Raw genomic sequence first — 17,350 nt, 5'->3', positions numbered from 1 at the left:
TGCTCACGTTGATGCTCGTATAAGATCACGATGATCGTCATCGATCATCTTATTACCTATTCAAAACATCCGATGTCAGTCGATAAGACTTTTTCAGAAATGCACATTTTAAATTTGTCGTAAAAACACAATAAAATGCGCATATATCTTATAGTTATCTCTCTCATATGATATATATATATATATACTATGCTTAATGCTTATGTTATATATATGTCTCATCAACCTATATCGTAAAATTATAAAAATATAATATCTTATAAGGCACATGTTATCATCACAACGTTTGATTGAAAAAGAGGCAAGGAAACAAATAATGAATATAATCTTGAAAATTAATCAATAGTTTCAATTAACCAATATTGATTCAACTATCAATGGTAAACTACAAGCAATTATGATAAATCATATAATCGTCGAACCGTTTTCCTAAACGTCGCATAATGAAAAATAAATTAAAATAAATTAAAATAAAAACGTACGTTATTCTTGATTGCAATAATTTGATATCAATCAATCTTTAGACTATATATGGAGAAGAAAAATATTCAAATAGAAAGTTAGAGGCTAATGTACTACGATAGATATATAATACTGAAATATCTAAGCAAAGATATAAGATCTCTTTTTCAAAAGATCACATTATTCTATCATTTCGAAATCGGGACAAATTAAGAAACGCGATGTTTTTATTATTTGGATATGTGCAATTAATAAATTGTACATAAAATTCTCGTCCAAATACATTGAAGTTAAGTCGTCATGTTGCATAATCTTCTTTTTTTTAATTGAATTGTAATTGGATGAAATATGCGCTCGAGAATATCAAGTTTCAAAATTAAAGAAAGCGCCATAAAAACTTTGTCATATCTTTATATACGTCCAAAATATCTTACGTATTGTTATATGTCACGTTGATCATCTTGACTTTTTCATATTCTTGTCAAAAAGAAAATAATAGTAGAAATTTATATGACACATTAGAATCAAAATGACGAATTCGGAAAAAGAATCGTATATATAAAGATATATATTCATAATTTGTAATGCCCTAAATTTCAAATACGAAGTTGTATCTAAAAAAAAATTTACAAATTACGAACTTATTGTATTCTTCCCATGAATTCTTCAAATACTTATATCGAGAATCTTTGGAATGCCTAATCTCATTACAAATTTAACTGCTTAAGAAATAATCACAAAAGTAAATCGCACGCGCGTTAATATATCGAAATAAACTCAATTAAGCACTTTCTTGTTATAATCATTTTAAAAGCAGCTAAGCTCCTTTTATCCCCAATTCTTTTAATGTGACTCAGCATGTTATCGACAAATTAACAGGCATACTTTCTTAAGATATTTAATATCTTTAAAAAAAATATCTTTGTGTCTTTATTCGTCAAATGACACATTGAATTTTAAACTCTCTACTACTTAAGAAATCATCGCAAAAATATGTCGCGATCGTGTAAAAAAATCGCGTTTAATCTTAAAATCAAGACGTATATGTGCTATCGCTGAATTTATCCAATCGCGCAATTCTCGAAATACGCGTAAACCTTTTCTCGTTCTAAAAATCGAAATTTATATTTCATCAGCATAGCACACATTTTTCTTTATTACTGTGCGTTATGGACATGGAATGAACTTATATTACAAATAGGAAGAATGCGAGAGAGATAGGATAAATTACGAATGCAGAAAGAATGCGGAAGGGCGACGCGAGAAACTAACTAAAGTCACATTTCGATCTCAATTTAGAATCGCGATGTTTCGGCGTATTTTTGCGAAGATGCGAGATCACGTCGAGTGTCACTATTCGTCTGCACAGACCAGTGTAAATGTTAAGTACAAAAATATATAAATATAAGAGAAATCTAAGAATTTAGATTATCTTAAGAATTCGTTGCCATATGGACGTACATATACGAGGACAGCCTCTGTCAAGTTATTAATGTGTACTCAAAGAACGCTCGCTTCTTTTATTCCTTCCTATTGAAAATCTCGCGCTTAGGTGATATTGTTACTTCGTGAGATATTTGTCAAGCGTAGGCGATGAAACTACGAAATAAAATAATTATATTTATTTTTTTATTTAAAAATAATAATGTTTAATAATAAATTGGGACTGCAAAATAATTATATATAAAAGTGACTCGGGATGTTCTCTCTTATTATTCATAAATTTACACACACACAAAGTTTCAATATCTGGTTGTACTTTTTTTTGCAATGATTAAACATATTATTCAAAGAAACATGGTAAAAATATAGCTTTTTAAACTCGGGAATATTCGTGGATTATTTTGTATTTTTTTCTGTAGTTTTTTTTTGTAGTTTTTAATTATCATTTGCAGTTCATTAATGTTCATGCAATTTTTTTTTCTTCTAATTTATTTAATTCTTTTCTTTAATACGTGAAGTAAAAGATAGTATAAACGCAATATTTTTTTAAATTTTATTGCAACATATATGCAACTAAATTATATTTATTTTATAGCAATTGAATATTTGGTTTTATTATCCGCAAATGTTAAGCACGTATTAGCAAAGGAAACTAAATAAATCGTATAAAAAATATAATATAAGGGGTTAAATATAAAAAAATAAAAATAAAATTTGTTTTTAATTCACATTCAATTTTATAAATTTATACAATTTTTTTTAAATTTATTGGAACACATTTTCTGTGTCCGTTATTATTTATTTACAATTTATACAAAAATCGAATTAAAAAAAACTTTCAGAAGAAATGATATCGATCTATCGAGATTAATTTCGACACTTTCACTCTCTGAAAAATTCCAATTATGTAAAAAAAAAGATCTAAAACAAGTTACCTAAATATAAGCAAATGTTCCATCTCCCGCATGAAATGTTTCGCGTGTCTTGCGACGTTTTCCTGTCGAGTTTCTCTGCACCTTGAAGGTATTCGGCACGCTTATTGTACAAGAATTGTAATAAGGGCCTTTTGGACAATATTTAACCGTGTGTGCTACATCGCCGCATGCACCGCAAATCGGACATGTATAAGCCCTGTTAATAAAAAAAATTTCGGTTTTTGCATGGTAGTATGAAGGAAAAGAAAATATCCTCCGGAAAATAATTTTTCGTTGGAAAAAGCTCTTATCACAAAGGCTAATCCTATAAAATACTACGATGAATATTTATCACGGGAATATTTGTGAGATATAAAATAAATGTTAACTTTTTTCTCTTTTATTAAATTAAATATAAAAAGATATTTAGAAAAAATAATTATTTCAAAATACTGATTTAGATAAATAGTTTTTCTTTATTTTTTTTTATACATTTGATATTTAAAAGTTATATCGTAAAACCAAAAAACGGTCTCTAAAATGTCTCCTATTAAAAAACTTGTCAAAAGAGACAAAGAATCTTGCTCTAAATAAATTTGAAGAAAGGACGTATTTAGAAAAATAGTCACATGCGGTTCCAAAAAGAGAGGATATAATAGAATGGTCAAAGTTTAATTGTTAGACCTAAACCTAGACCTAGACAGATTTATATATATTATGTTTAGCAAGAAAATAGAAAGGGAAAATATACATTTTGTTGTCCTTTTTTGTGCATCAATACAATGTTTCCCCCTTCTGTTTTGTCAAAAAAATGCTTTGGTTCTGCTGTCAAATATATGCCTCTATACAATATATGTGCGCAGAATTTTCAAACACAAAAAACAAAAACTCTTGCATTTTTAACATTTGATTTGAAGGCGTTGCGCTCACACACGCATTTCAGCAAAAGGTCTGTTCTTTCAGCTCAACTGACTGTTAATTCAGAATAGCTTTTTTCTTCCAATGTAGTTAAAACAAAAACATCTATATATTATAATTAAACTATACCTGAGAACGGGACAACTGACACGACCATCGATGTCTTTTAGCAAGTGCTCTCGATAATATGCCTCTTCCTCCCCGTTATTTCTGCAAAAGACGCATTCCTTTGGTAGGGGTTTCTTGTTCTTCTTTCGACGTGGCACAATTTGCCTCGTTACGTCCATATCGAGATCTGGACAATACTCGAAGTCACGGCCATTATGTCGAAAATCTTCCATCACTTCCTCGACTATAATAAAAAAATCAATAAAAAAAATAATAAAGACTAAATTTATTATGTACAAGTAAGAACAAGTATAAACTAGAAATTTTTTCCTCTGTTGTAACGTAAAAATATCTCTTAATAAAAAATATCCTAAAATACTGATAATATTATCTTAAAATTTATTCCATTTTATTCCAATTTTTCTGGACCAACATTCCAGAATTAAAAGATGAAATCTTCGCGTAAGCATATAAATTAAATTAGTACTAGAAATTTGTCTTCTTAACCAACATAGCTTATGTGCTATGCACTTCGTCAGTGATTTATAAAAATATTAATGTATAAAATTATATAAAATATGTCGCGTGCCTATTTTGAAAATATAATCTGCTTTTTTAATTTAGCACAATGGAAGAACGAGAATCCTGAATAATATTTAAAGTTTGAGAAAGAAAGTTGTACATATCATCCTCCATATACGACACATAAATAGATTCTTTATAAACGAATGCGATGTATGGCGTGAGACAATCCTTACATAGAAAAGAAAAAAAAACGTAAACGTGTCTTATTTTTTCTCTTTTGTTTCGGAACAGTAAGAGTCTCAAAAGTCGTTTTCTATGATGCAAGCGAAGAAGCGAATGTAACTCGATATCGGGCGCCGATTTGTAAACACACGGCGGCCTTTCTCAGGCCAAACAGCTCTAAATGTTTATCTGGCACGATATTCGTCGACGAATACCGTCACTGGAAATGGGTATTGAGAAATAAACATATTCTTGCACACGATCCAAATCGAATTTTTGTCTCCTCGTCGATGATATGAAAGCTACTCGCCTGTCGGTGCCGGCAGGCTATTTTCACAAAGAGTACCGCGATCGCCAAAGATGCACACGTGCGAGATGCGATAAGAGATTATACGATCGGCATAGCCCTGATCTCCGTATGTTTCGCGGCGACGATCATCAAAGGGATACACTCGGTTACGGTTTAAGCAAAGTTTTATCGACGCGTTTCAAAATAAATAATAATAAGACAATCGCGTAGTTTCGAAAAATACTGGGAGAATAAACAGTTTACCAGATTAGAAAACGCACAGAGAAATGAACTTAAAATGGGCTTGAAAACAAATCGATAATTAAAAGCTAATTATATACTCGCTATACAGATTGCATTCAAAAGCATAGTAAAATGAGTAATTTTTCCTATGAAAATAAAAATTTAAAATAGAATGTTTTCTCATATATTATACGAGACTTCGTTTTCGAAAACAGTGACTTTGAAAATTCGGAAATTAATTACGATTTTTTTTAACTTGAACTTGATATACATTTTATCTTAAAAAATCCAGATATCTTTTTACATAATTTTTTATCCATTAAAATTATTTCAAATCGTTTTACCTAATAAAACCTTTAAATCTTCATAATTTTTTATAATTATTTTTATAATTATAATGTAATCTTTATAGCTTCTTTTATGTATTAGTAATCGAAATTTAATACGATTGTTAAGTAGATGAATCATAGGCGACAAGCGTGTAAAGTAATAAATACTTAATCAGTGATAAAGGAAAACATTCATATATATATACTATTACAATAATGCAAAGCCTAAAGTATTTTATTATATAAGAAAAATTTTATGTATTCTAAAATTCGTTACATTTATTACATCATGTTGCACATGTTTATCGTATCAAAAAATCTTCAGATTTCAGAAAAAATTATGATTGAAAAAAAAATTCATACAATGCAGACAGAAGTTTCCTCAGTTTAATACGCTTTTTCGAAATTTTTTCTTTTTTTCCAACTAGTTATAAAAGTAATTTAAGTATAAACAGTTCACTTTCTCTTTCTTTCGTAAAATTTTCTTAGAAAAAATCTGAAAATATACCTGAGAGATTTATGTGTCAGTTGAATTCTTTTTCTCACACAAAAAGAATACAAAGGACAAAAAGAAAATCTGTTAACTAAAAAAAAAATGAGCAATTAACTAATAGACAAATTATAGATAACGTTAAGGATTTTAACATTTAAATAATCATAACAAAAAAACTATTAAAAATTGACCTTTCTCGATAGCGTTAATTTATAAAATTGTAAACATTCCATCTTTGAATCCTGTTGTATAAGTAGCACGAATTTTTAGTAACTCTATAAATAATATATAAATAATAGAGATCTCGTCAATATCGATAATAAAATATAGCAACATACCATTTGGCTGTGGGCTTTTGCTTATGGCGATGTCGAACAGTCGCTTAATTTCTTCGTCCAAGCTGGGATTAAATGGGAATAAAGAATTTTCCTGCAGCATCGGCAACATGACGCACATGATCTGTTAATATATGCTATGACACAGTTCGTAGTGGATTCTTTCGCGCGGAACTTCGAGAAACTTGGTATTTCTTTCGTATTTCTTGCGGACAGGGAATATGACGTAGCAATTTTAATAAGGCAAGCAAGACACGTGGACCGACGTCGACGATTGTTGGTCTACTACTGAGTCAGTATAAGACCGACACCGAACACCGAAGGAGCCCACTTACTCACTTCGCGCTTCGAGCCTCGAGCCTTCGAGTCGAGTATGTCTCCTATTCGTTATTCGTACACAAGTGAGTAGAGGGGGAAGGGGGACTCTTCTCTCGTGTTCGACGTATCAGCGACAAGCTCGATATCTTGGAAAATGTTGCGGCGAAGAAAGAGAGAAACAAAGTGTCGGTACAAATCAAAACCGCCGAATTCGTCGTATTGTTTATTGCGCGTGACCTCCGCCGTCATCCGCGGTTAAAAGCATTTCGACGTTTTCTAGAAAGAGTCGACGACGAATATGCGTGCCAGGTAGGCTCTGCTATGCGATGATGATGAAACTTTCTCAGGCGAAACTTTAACGAAATATTTCGTCTTCATTCTTTTACACACACACACACAATCACCCACGAAATATACATTTTACAATATAACTTATAATTTATAATATGTAGATTACACTTTGACAGCTGTCAACATCGTATCATATATATGCTTTGCATTGAATCGAATTCAAGAGTAATTTGAAAGATCTAACGCAATAAGATATATCTTTTGTTTTAACTAAAAACGTAATTTTTAAAAAAATAATGTATACATTTTTTTTATTGACTATAGCTAATCTTTCGCCTTTGTATCATTGTGAAGCAAAAGATAAAATAGGAGGGATGCTTCACTCGTAGATTACCGCATAGATAATTACCGTTTATTTGTATTTGTTAGGCGTAGTTCTTAAAACAATAACCTTTAAAGGCAATAATATCCTTTAAAGAAAAATTCAGAGAAAAAAGTTAGTCAATGTAGGGGGAGAGAGAAAAAGGAGACTTCGCTCATTAAATTTGGATCTCGTTTTTGTGCTTTTATTTATAACGCAACGATAAATTGTGATATGATAGTCAAACTCAATATTCTCTGGTTTTTTTTTCCAAGATAATAATAGATATATTATGAAAGCTATATATGAAATTTGCTAATTTTCTTGACAAACGAATCGTAAACACCGTACGTGAATTTATGTATATACATATATTAATTATGCATAAATTACACATACACGTTTGTGAAATTTAGAAAAATAATGATTTTTTAAAATCGAAAACTCATTTAAACAGATCTTTTTTTTAAATTTTCAAATAAGTCACATCGAAGACAGGTAGGAATTGAGATTGAAAAGAGAATCGGGTGATTTCACTAATCTTCATCTTTATTATTACTGTGTAAATATGTAGGCACTGAACAAATAATGTTTCATAATTTGTTTACAAACATTTACACTTACTGATCTTCGTCTTTTGTTCAATCAATGAATATTCTTCGCGAGATAACAGCCCTCGAATAGCGTTCGACTATACAAGGCTGTCCTATATGTGTATGTACGTGTGTATGTGTCCGACACGTGTCTAGAACACTCGAATCTTAATTAATAATTCTTACGGTAAATATACCGGTTGTCGTCCTGACGGCACATTGCATGCGCTCGATCCCAATTTCTAATTTGCGACCTTAATTACTTTATCAATATATATATATATACTTCACTTTTATGTATGTATACTTCAATCTCTATATCCGCTAAATATATTGTTCTTCTAAGTTTAAGAATTACCACGATTATTAAAGATAAGTATACATATCTATATATACTTTAGAGAAATTATAATTAAAATAGCAATTATGATAAAAAAGTGTCAAATATATATATATATGTATATGTATATGTCGTGTAAAGGGGACGGGACACAATAAGAAGGAATGGGGAAGGAAAAGGGGGAGGAAAAGGGAGTAGGAAATGATAGGAAAGAAAAGGTACTAGAGATAAAAAAAAAACGCAAATTCTAACTTTGGCTAAGAGACTGACATTTCATGTCTTATTGTTAGAGCGCGACGTCGGCTTCTCTTTCCGATCCGCTATCGCGTTCTCCAATTTCGAAATGTCAAACTAAAGAGAAAATTGGTACAAAGTCTTGAGAGAGATACATATATATAAATGAGCTCGACAAGATGTGTGTGATACTTGTTTTTGCAAATGTCGTGCTGTGTATGTACGTGTACAATGACCGTTCATCGGTGAAAGAATGTAACTTTACATTAGGATAATCAAGGTCATTTAGTATTATCGGCTAATCGCTTTTCAGCCTTTTCCGTGTCTCAGGTATAAAACTAAAGGGGATGGCCGACGAAGCCATCATGTAAAACTATATTCATATATTTTGTTCTCTTTCTTTGTCTCTCTCTCTCTTTCTCTATTGCGCTCAAGTGTGTGTTTATTAGAAACATTATTCTTTATACTGCAGATAGGTCAATAGATTTCACTGTTCGTGCATTTATACATGAGACACTCCGTAACCGAGCGTATTATTCAACGCGAAATACTCCGATGTGACGTCGTTATCACCGATGATAATGATGATAATGATAGTGATGATGCTACCGAAGATGATTAATGCGCACGTATAGGTATCGTCAATGAATTTCTCTAGCATTAATTTAATGATCATTCGCAAACGTCGATATCGCGGTGGTCCGTTTTTTGGAATAGCTATAATAATTATAAATATATTTATATATATGTATATGTTTATATATATACATTTATATATGTATATATGTGTGTATATATATATATGTATATATATATATATATATATATATATATGTATATATAATAGGTCCATGCCTTCTTCTCCTTTATGCGCGTGTAATGCAACGTATATGACAGTGAAGAGACATGTATACATGTGTATATACATATATATACACATACATATATATTATATATATTATATATTTATGTATGTATATATGTGTGTGTATGTATATATATATATATATATATACACACACACACACACACATTAGGAATGTACATAGTGTAGCTAGAGATATCTTTTAATTAGATTGTGTATAAAACGGTGATACATCCTATATTATTCGTTTATATCAAACGACACATAATTATGATATCGATTTTTTTTTAGTCTCATGGTACGACGTTCCAGGGCACACATTCCAGGCGCGTCGGTCGCCAATAGGCTAATATTATATAATAATAGTCTTGTCCTGTCATCCTCACGCAATATGCGATCTCGCGCAGTCACGCACTCCACGCTGACTCGCACACACTCTCTCTTTCGTCCCTTTAAAAAAAAAACGATTGCCACACCCGATGCGTGCTTATGATACAAGAACTTCCAAATGAATGGTCATCAGTTTTTAAACATACGATTTAACATAACACATAATTTATATAGCGATATATCTCAAATTCGTGTCGGAAAACCGATGTTTTGTACTTCAATAAAAGTTTGATAACAAACATAAAAGTAGAAAAATTGAAATATATTAAATAAAAATAGAAAAATAAAATACATATATACATTCATATATATCGATTTTGACGCAAAAATTTCGTTAAGATCTTTGCAGATTTCAAACATAATAAACTTAAAAAAATTTTAATTAATAACATATAATATAGTAACAAAAAACTATATACATATATAGAAATAGCACAGTACAATAGACAAAAATAATTATTGAGTTCTATTAGTGGATTATAATAAGTGGATACCTCTAAAGCACGAGTATCATTATCGTTTCCATCACATAAAAAAAAATTTATTACTTTTTTTTTCAAATTTGAAAATTGGCCACTTTGAGCCATATCCGACTTTATTTCAAAGTATAATTTAAAAATTAAGATATAAAATAAATATAATAAACCCAGATTGGCCTTATATTATATAAATATAATAAAGTTATATATAATATATATAATCCGATTTTAAAATAATTATTTGTTTTAAGTTTACAAATACATAGCTGTAACAAGGCGATTTTTCATCCAGGTTTGTGGGCGACGTATACAGCATCCAATATGCCCCTTTATGAAAAGAAAAAGTGATACCTCAGTGATTTGATATTCTACAACTCTTGATTTGGCCCCATCATCGATTTTACACCGTGCGTTTTCTTTTGGGGATATAATGCTGTGTACGTATCATAACTCTAGATGAGCTCAAAAATTGCATTGTTACAGTTGTGGGTCAGTGACAACAAATATGCTAGAATAAGTATAGGAAGAATTTGATTATCGTTTCAACGTTGCTCATATAGAGAAGTTACATCGAGTATTTATGTTTTTTTTTTTTTTTTTTTTTTACTTGTATCATTACGTATTTGTAAACTTCAAAAATATAGTTATTTAAAATTGGATGAATCATTTTGAATAAAAATCCTGTATATGATATAATATTATACAGTATTATAATATTATATGATAATAATATAATATTATACATATATATGTACACATTATATATATATATATATATACTATATATGTATATATAATATAATATATATATGTATATATAATATAATAATGCTGGATTTATCCCTAAAAATGGTATAATCAAAAATATTCCTTTAAATTTGAAAGATATATAACATTAATGTAATGGAAACAAAAATAGTTAATATTGATGTGCTATGGAGACGTCCACCAACAGAATTTAATAATTATCAAATTTAATTTTATTGTACTGTGTAATAATAATAAAATTAAAATATCTCCCAAAAGATTTGAAAAGATTCCTCATTTGTTCTATGGCTCAATAATCTTCAAAAACGTGACCATTTATTTGGATATCAATATTTATATATATATATATATATATATATACATATATATATATACATATATATATTACATACATATATATGTATATATATATATATATATATATATATATAAATTATCATTATTAAATATTAATACTTCTAGTCGTATACTCTCGTTAGAGTAAAAGTGGTCTCGCGCATCCCAGATATATAAGTATATCTGGACGCTATAGGCAAATACAGTACCAGCGCATGTATTTTTTTGCTTTCATGATATGCGATAGATACTAACCTAACAAAACTCGCTCTTACATTTCTCATTTGGTATGTCTTAGTCTTATTTTATTTAACAAAAAAATATAGAAGAGAGAAAGGGAGAAAGTTACTCCTTCATTTAATACAAAGTTTCGATGAGAAAGAGAAGACACAATGACGAAAAAAATATTAAATTAAACATAATGAAAATGGAACAGATCTATCTTTTTTTTCCTTTTTTTATCTCCTGTTTAAGAAGTTACGAATAAAATTATCATTATTGCATTATAAAATTATACATTTATGTATGTATGATAAAAACGATCGGTTTGGAGCACTCGTAAAGTAATCGAAAGACTTTAACTCTTTCAATGTTCAAAATGTTATTTTACATATTGAACATAGAAAGTAGATTAAAATGATATAATGTTATCGCCGGATATAACGCGATTATTAGAAATATGTTCCCTCTTAAATTCCACAACTGTGTTTGTGTGTGTGTATCTCTTGTGTGTTTCTCATGCGCACCTCACACTTATTGTTAGTTGAGAATCTCGATGTACATGTCATTATGCTTTTTTATTTATTTTTTTTGTTTACTTTAGTAATCAGTCGACTTCGGGATCCGTTTAGAAAGAGAGAGATTTTTTTGCATTCGCATATAAGGAATGCGCGTCTTCGTATTATATATTATACATCTTATATTTACAAGTTTTATACTATATATAATCGGTTTTTCTATTCGTTATACTGAAATTTCCGACGACGAAAAGAAATATTTCATTCTTTCCGTTCTTTCATTCGTATCGCGCACGGCTTACTCCATTCGGATTACTTTACAAGTACCCCCCGTGAGAATAAACCTCCTCTCCAATGCAACTAAGTCTTATATTATCGAAAAATATCATCGAGAGATACCTCTACTGTACTACTAATTCTTATTTAGTTTTATCTTCAGCGAACAGGAATACTCATTTCCAGTCAATATCTTATAGAGTACAATTATTGTATATGTGTTTATGTATTTATATATATATATATATAGCGCGCGGTAGTCTCTGGATAGCTTCCCATTTGTTTATCTAACTTAACGTAAACACCGCGCTTGCAAAAGCTTACGACAAAAATAAAATAAACGGAATCGCGAGTCGTACAAATAGTGAGAACGATGATACGTAGTAGCATTATCATAGTGCTATTGTTCGTCGCCGACAATGCTACTTCTCATATCAATATCGTTCCTCCGCGTTGCTTTTTACAAGGATCCGATCATTGCACGAAACAGGAAGGTCTTCCCCTTTGTTTCCCCCTTTAAAATAGTGCTCGGGTATTCTCCTCTTCCTTTTACATTAAATAAATATTGCACTCATATGTACAATGGACGTTTATACTGTGTATTTGTCTCATCGATTAACATTTATTATCCAAATAAAAATCACTAAAATAATATATTCCTCTGTTAAAAAAAAAAAACAAAGAAAATATTTAATACATATACAATAGACATTGTTTCTAAAACATTTTTGTGTGACGTACTATAAAAAAAAGACACAAATAAAATTGTGTATACAATAGACAATTTCGTTGGCGCGTTTTGACTATTAAAAAAAAAACAAGGCAGCTACCGCGATTTATTTGTTGAATGTGCATACGGATAAAAATCGCCGCTAACCGCAAAATATCTTTAATTGCGCCTGGCTGCTTTCTTAAAACCAAAATCGCTCCGTCTAGTCACTCTAGACTATCATACGAAAAATACGATAATGTACACGATAAATAAATCTCGAATCGGCGAATCAACAATGTAATCAGAGAGATCGGTACTCTGACGTTAAGGCTTTTATCGCGAAAATTGGTTTAAATCATAAACGATCTACTATTGGGCACGAGCAGCCTGACGAAGTGACGACTTTCTCTCTTGCTCGCGAAATACTTTTTCTAAATACATGACAATGTCGTAGCTGAGAATACTATCTACAATCGCGTTCTATCTCGGGAGAGTCTCTTCGTGTATCTCTTCTTCCGTATCACGCGAATGGGTACAATCTTCCAATAGTATACGCATTATGATTTAAATTTTCATGTATATATAACAAACGAAACGCGCTCCTAACGCGATCCTGACGGATGAATCGCACAAGGAACATATCAACGCTGAAGGACCGTCATATTCCGTTTTATCTTTCTCTTTTCCTCTTTGTGAGGTATGTATTACACTATGATGGATCTACTTGTGGTGAATATATTGTCGCTCTTTACGTGCTATACCATACAGACACATGCGGCAGAAAATAGTCTAGGCATTCTTTGTTTGCGATAACACACTCTACATCGTTATTCAAAAGGAACTTCGATTGAACTTTTTATTATACGCTTTTTTTCTTTTGTTTCTTTCTCTGCTATTTTCTTTTTTTTTTTTCTTTTTTTTTTTTCCTCACGAAGGCCAAGGTCGCACGCGCGCTACCGATGTGTGTAGATCAAAGTGTGAACCGATTCTGAAGATAAAACGAAAGAAGGAATTTTTGCAACTCACGTTATTGATTGTGAGTGTTAATTTTTCGAGGGTAGATTTTGCATCGTTAATATCGTTTTGCACAGAAAATACACGGTGGGGCCATAATTGTGTCCGCGGAAATCGATTCGAAGGCATGACAAAGTACGCGCTTATCGTTTTACAAATGATTTTTCGTTTCTCGTCGATTCTAAGTCGCCTTTTAAAGTTCGTTCTTACACTCCGACACCAATCATGGCCCGATCCACCAATTAATTGCAATCGATCACGCGCGAGATTGTCTGAGACTACTCTTTTTTCGCAACCAAGCGTGCGCGATTGAGCAGCGACACGTTTCTTCCTATCTATTTCAAATGAAAATTCGTGAGAAAGCGCGTAAACACATTAGAGTAGAAACTGCGTGGGCACTGTAAATCGGACCTGTAGCTGGTACTGCTCGGCGCTGCACTACGAGGATGATGGTGATAATGGTGATTCGCCGTGGGTGTTAGGTATGGTCTGAATAGTTAGGGTTTACTATTGTCGTTGTTCAACGACAATGGGTCAGTGAGTTTTTGCTGCTGTTGTTGCTGTTGCTGCTGCTGCTGACTGACCTCGCTGACGGCGCCGCCGCTCATCAGCTTCGCGTTGTTATTTTCCGTGTTGGACACTTTCGCGTAATCGCGCTTGCGCGGCGTGTTCTCCGACTTGACGATCGTGATGTCAGGATTATTCTCCAGCATGGACGTCGCGGCTTTCGGCACCGTTGTCGGCACCTCGATATAACCGCCGCCCTCGCGCTTGATCGACGTTGTGGTCGTGGTCAGCGTCGCTGCGGTCGCCGCGTTCGCGTTAATCTTCTGTAGTATGTCGTTGACGGACTCGTTGTTCTCCGTCGTCGCCGACTCCGTCGTTGTCGCGTTGTTACCGCTGCTGCCGTCGATATTGCCGCCGGATGCCAGATCGCCGGCCAACGAGATCCTGTCTGGGCCTTGCAAAGTCGACAGATATGTCGCGAGCGTATGGACGGTCACATTGAGGAACTCGGCGGCCCGGAACAAAGTAATCTCCTTCCGTCGTAGTTTCGCTAACACTTCAGCGGGGCCCGGTTCAGACCAGAAATCCCTTACTCTGAAAGATCGAAAACTCTGCATTATTATCGCGATACCTTTTTTTTGTCAAAATTTTATACTTTTCTTTGTTTTACAATTCAATTTCCATCTATTACCTGTAAGGATGTTTAAGGCAACCATAACTGTCGCGGTATCTGCCGTAGAGGGTGCCGTAAGAGACGCCGAGGATCTCGGCGGCAGTCTTCATCTCTAGTTCCTTGCTCTTGATCGCGTCCATAACACGTCGCGTGAACGGTTCTTCCCAGAACTCCTGTCGCCGTCCCGTCGTCAGATAATCGTTCATCTTCACCACGTCCCGGAATTGTTCGGGGATGGACAGATTCGGGGCGTTGGAGTTTGATGGAGTACTAGGCGCTGCAACAGCAAATATTTGTTTTAACGCAAAAGTGGATGACGATGTATAATAGAGTCGAAAAGATTGAGACAGTTTCTTTTAGAAGAATTTGGATTTCTATGGACAAAGAGATCGTTAGCTCGAATCCTCAAAAACAACTTCTCTTACTGGATAGCTATTCAAGAAATTACAGAAAAATACATATATTAAATGCAACCTGTTTAAAAACAGACTATTTCAGATCTATACTAGGCAAAGCTTTCAGCCAATTGTAGAGAAAAATTATCGCAAAAATGCGAATCATATGTACCTTTCTTTTCCTGATCAGATGCACTATCATCCTTGGACATGTAGGACAGCTAAAAGAAGTATAAAAGGCATCATCAAAGTCGTGAATAAAATATTTGCGCGAGAATAGTCTAATCCGTTGAAAAAAAGTAGAACGAGACCTCTCTTAATTGCCTGATTTAATTACGTGTCTAAGCTAAGTAAAAAAGAAAAGAGCAATCATATTTAAATTGGCCTTACCATTGGCAGTGGCGTTTCGTTATTCTCGTTCATCATCATCTCGTCGTCCCAACTCTCATGATCGCCGCCCTCGCTCATCATTTCCTCCTGGGAAAAGGTTCAATGTGACACATTAGAGTAGTGCGTGGGTATCCCCGCGTATGTGTAATACTCGCCGCTGCGAGTCTAACAAAATTTCCCAAATTCTACATTCACGACAAGGGTCAGCCCGTAAATCTGTTTATCTCAAATATTTCAAGCATACATAAGTCTCGGTGCAATGATATGATATGATATGATATGGCAGACTTTTTTTCTTTCTCTCGTTTTTAATCTTCTTTTTAGTGCTTTCACTATATTCACTGTATTCAACGTCGCGTCTTTGTATCGAAGCTAGAATTTATTGACTTAGCACTTCCGGCATTTTCAATTACATCGTAGCATGATTAAGAAATGATAACGCGCTACCCCTAAGTTTGATATGCGCAAACAAAAAATAAATTAAAAGATCAATTAATAATTTATGATATAAAAAAAGATCCATAAAATGGTAATTTTGAATTATTTAAAAATCATGATGCATGAATATTTAAATACAATGACGCGCGAGAAAGGATTCTAAAATATCGAAAATGCTAAAACATTTTAATAGCATTTTACAGCACTATAAACGTTTTAAAGTTTGAAGATTTTGATTCACGATGTGCAATTGTCAGAGTATCGATCAGTTAGAAATGAGAACATGTTATTCAAAATAAAACGTAACGACAAAAGGGGATGTCCATATCTTATTTTTCATGATATTTTTAATTTCATCGATCAATATGTGTTCTTTTATTCAGAAAGAGAAAGCAACAAAAGTTTTTATTAATTGAAGTACACCCGTAAGAAATATTTGAAGAGAACAAAATTCGTGACAAATAAAATATACACACACACACACAATACTTTTATTTACAACATTTAACAACAGTTAATAAATTATTAGAGGGAAAATTTTTACAAAATGCTACAATACGACATAACTGCACCGACTCTTATACATATAGGACACTCAGTCCCCGCAATAGTATATATAATAATTAAAATTCGAGTTGCCTACATTTCCCGTGATGCACGTAATTTTTGGCGTAAAGACGTCGTGTGCCGAGGGTGGATCGTCCAGAGGCGGACGACCTCTGCGTCTCTGCTTCGGGGCTGGCGGGTCTTCGGTTTCACCCTCTCGCAGGACCGTCTCGACGCCGGGGGTCGCTGCTCCAGGACTGTGACCGGTGTTGTTCAAGTCGTTTGGCGCATTATCGTTGCGCCAGCTCACCTCGGCAAGCCCCTTGATGTGTAAATCCTCGGCCGTTTTCAATAACGACGACAGCCTCGTCTGCAAAGCAAAAGAATGTCGATCGTTCGTCTCTAC

General features: G+C 32.8%; 2 protein-coding genes and 1 long non-coding RNA gene across 8 annotated transcripts in view; 1 reads left to right on the top strand and 2 right to left on the bottom strand.

The window, feature by feature from the left end:
- Positions 1-1,725: 1,725 nt before the first annotated feature.
- Positions 1,726-6,597, bottom strand: Nanos (RNA-binding protein nanos). 2 transcript variants are annotated; one of them, XM_083034842.1, is made up of 4 exons: positions 6,285-6,597; positions 3,867-4,089; positions 2,841-3,036; positions 1,726-2,061 (listed from the first exon to the last, which is right to left on the bottom strand). In XM_083034842.1, exons 1-3 carry the CDS (start codon positions 6,400-6,402, stop codon positions 2,841-2,843), a joined length of 537 nt encoding a protein of 178 aa, XP_082890968.1. In that variant the 5' UTR covers positions 6,403-6,597; the 3' UTR covers positions 1,726-2,061. The 2 variants fall into 2 exon arrangements, with proteins under 2 accessions (XP_082890968.1, XP_082890978.1); XM_083034852.1 differs by lacking the exon at positions 1,726-2,061 and having other exon boundaries at positions 2,608-3,036.
- Positions 6,598-6,764: 167 nt separating this feature from the next.
- Positions 6,765-17,350, top strand: part of LOC145934460 (uncharacterized) — a 102,790-nt gene continuing 92,204 nt past the window's right edge. For both annotated transcript variants that reach the window (XR_014425034.1, XR_014425035.1), the window contains exon 1: positions 6,765-6,908. This is a non-coding gene — a long non-coding RNA (uncharacterized LOC145934460). The remainder of the gene's footprint in view (positions 6,909-17,350) is intronic.
- The window catches only part of LOC145934413 (uncharacterized), a 100,465-nt gene continuing 93,844 nt past the window's right edge, over positions 10,730-17,350 (bottom strand). For all 4 annotated transcript variants that reach the window (XM_083034803.1, XM_083034819.1, XM_083034812.1 and 1 more), the window contains 5 exons: positions 17,042-17,314; positions 15,961-16,047; positions 15,743-15,791; positions 15,194-15,452; positions 10,730-15,096 (listed from right to left, as the gene is read on the bottom strand). In XM_083034803.1, coding sequence (XP_082890929.1) covers positions 14,493-15,096; positions 15,194-15,452; positions 15,743-15,791; positions 15,961-16,047; positions 17,042-17,314 — 1,272 coding nt within the window. In that variant the 3' untranslated portion in view covers positions 10,730-14,492. The remainder of the gene's footprint in view (positions 15,097-15,193; positions 15,453-15,742; positions 15,792-15,960; positions 16,048-17,041; positions 17,315-17,350) is intronic.

The sequence above is a fragment of the Prenolepis imparis genome, unplaced genomic scaffold (genome assembly GCF_030444845.1).
Source record: "Prenolepis imparis isolate NDT839.2.m4 unplaced genomic scaffold, iyPreImpa1.0 SCAF_1, whole genome shotgun sequence".
In the NCBI taxonomy this organism is placed as follows: Eukaryota; Metazoa; Arthropoda; class Insecta; order Hymenoptera; family Formicidae; genus Prenolepis; species Prenolepis imparis.
Note: the sequence above shows the minus strand (reverse complement) of the source record. Positions and strands in the feature narration are given on the sequence as shown.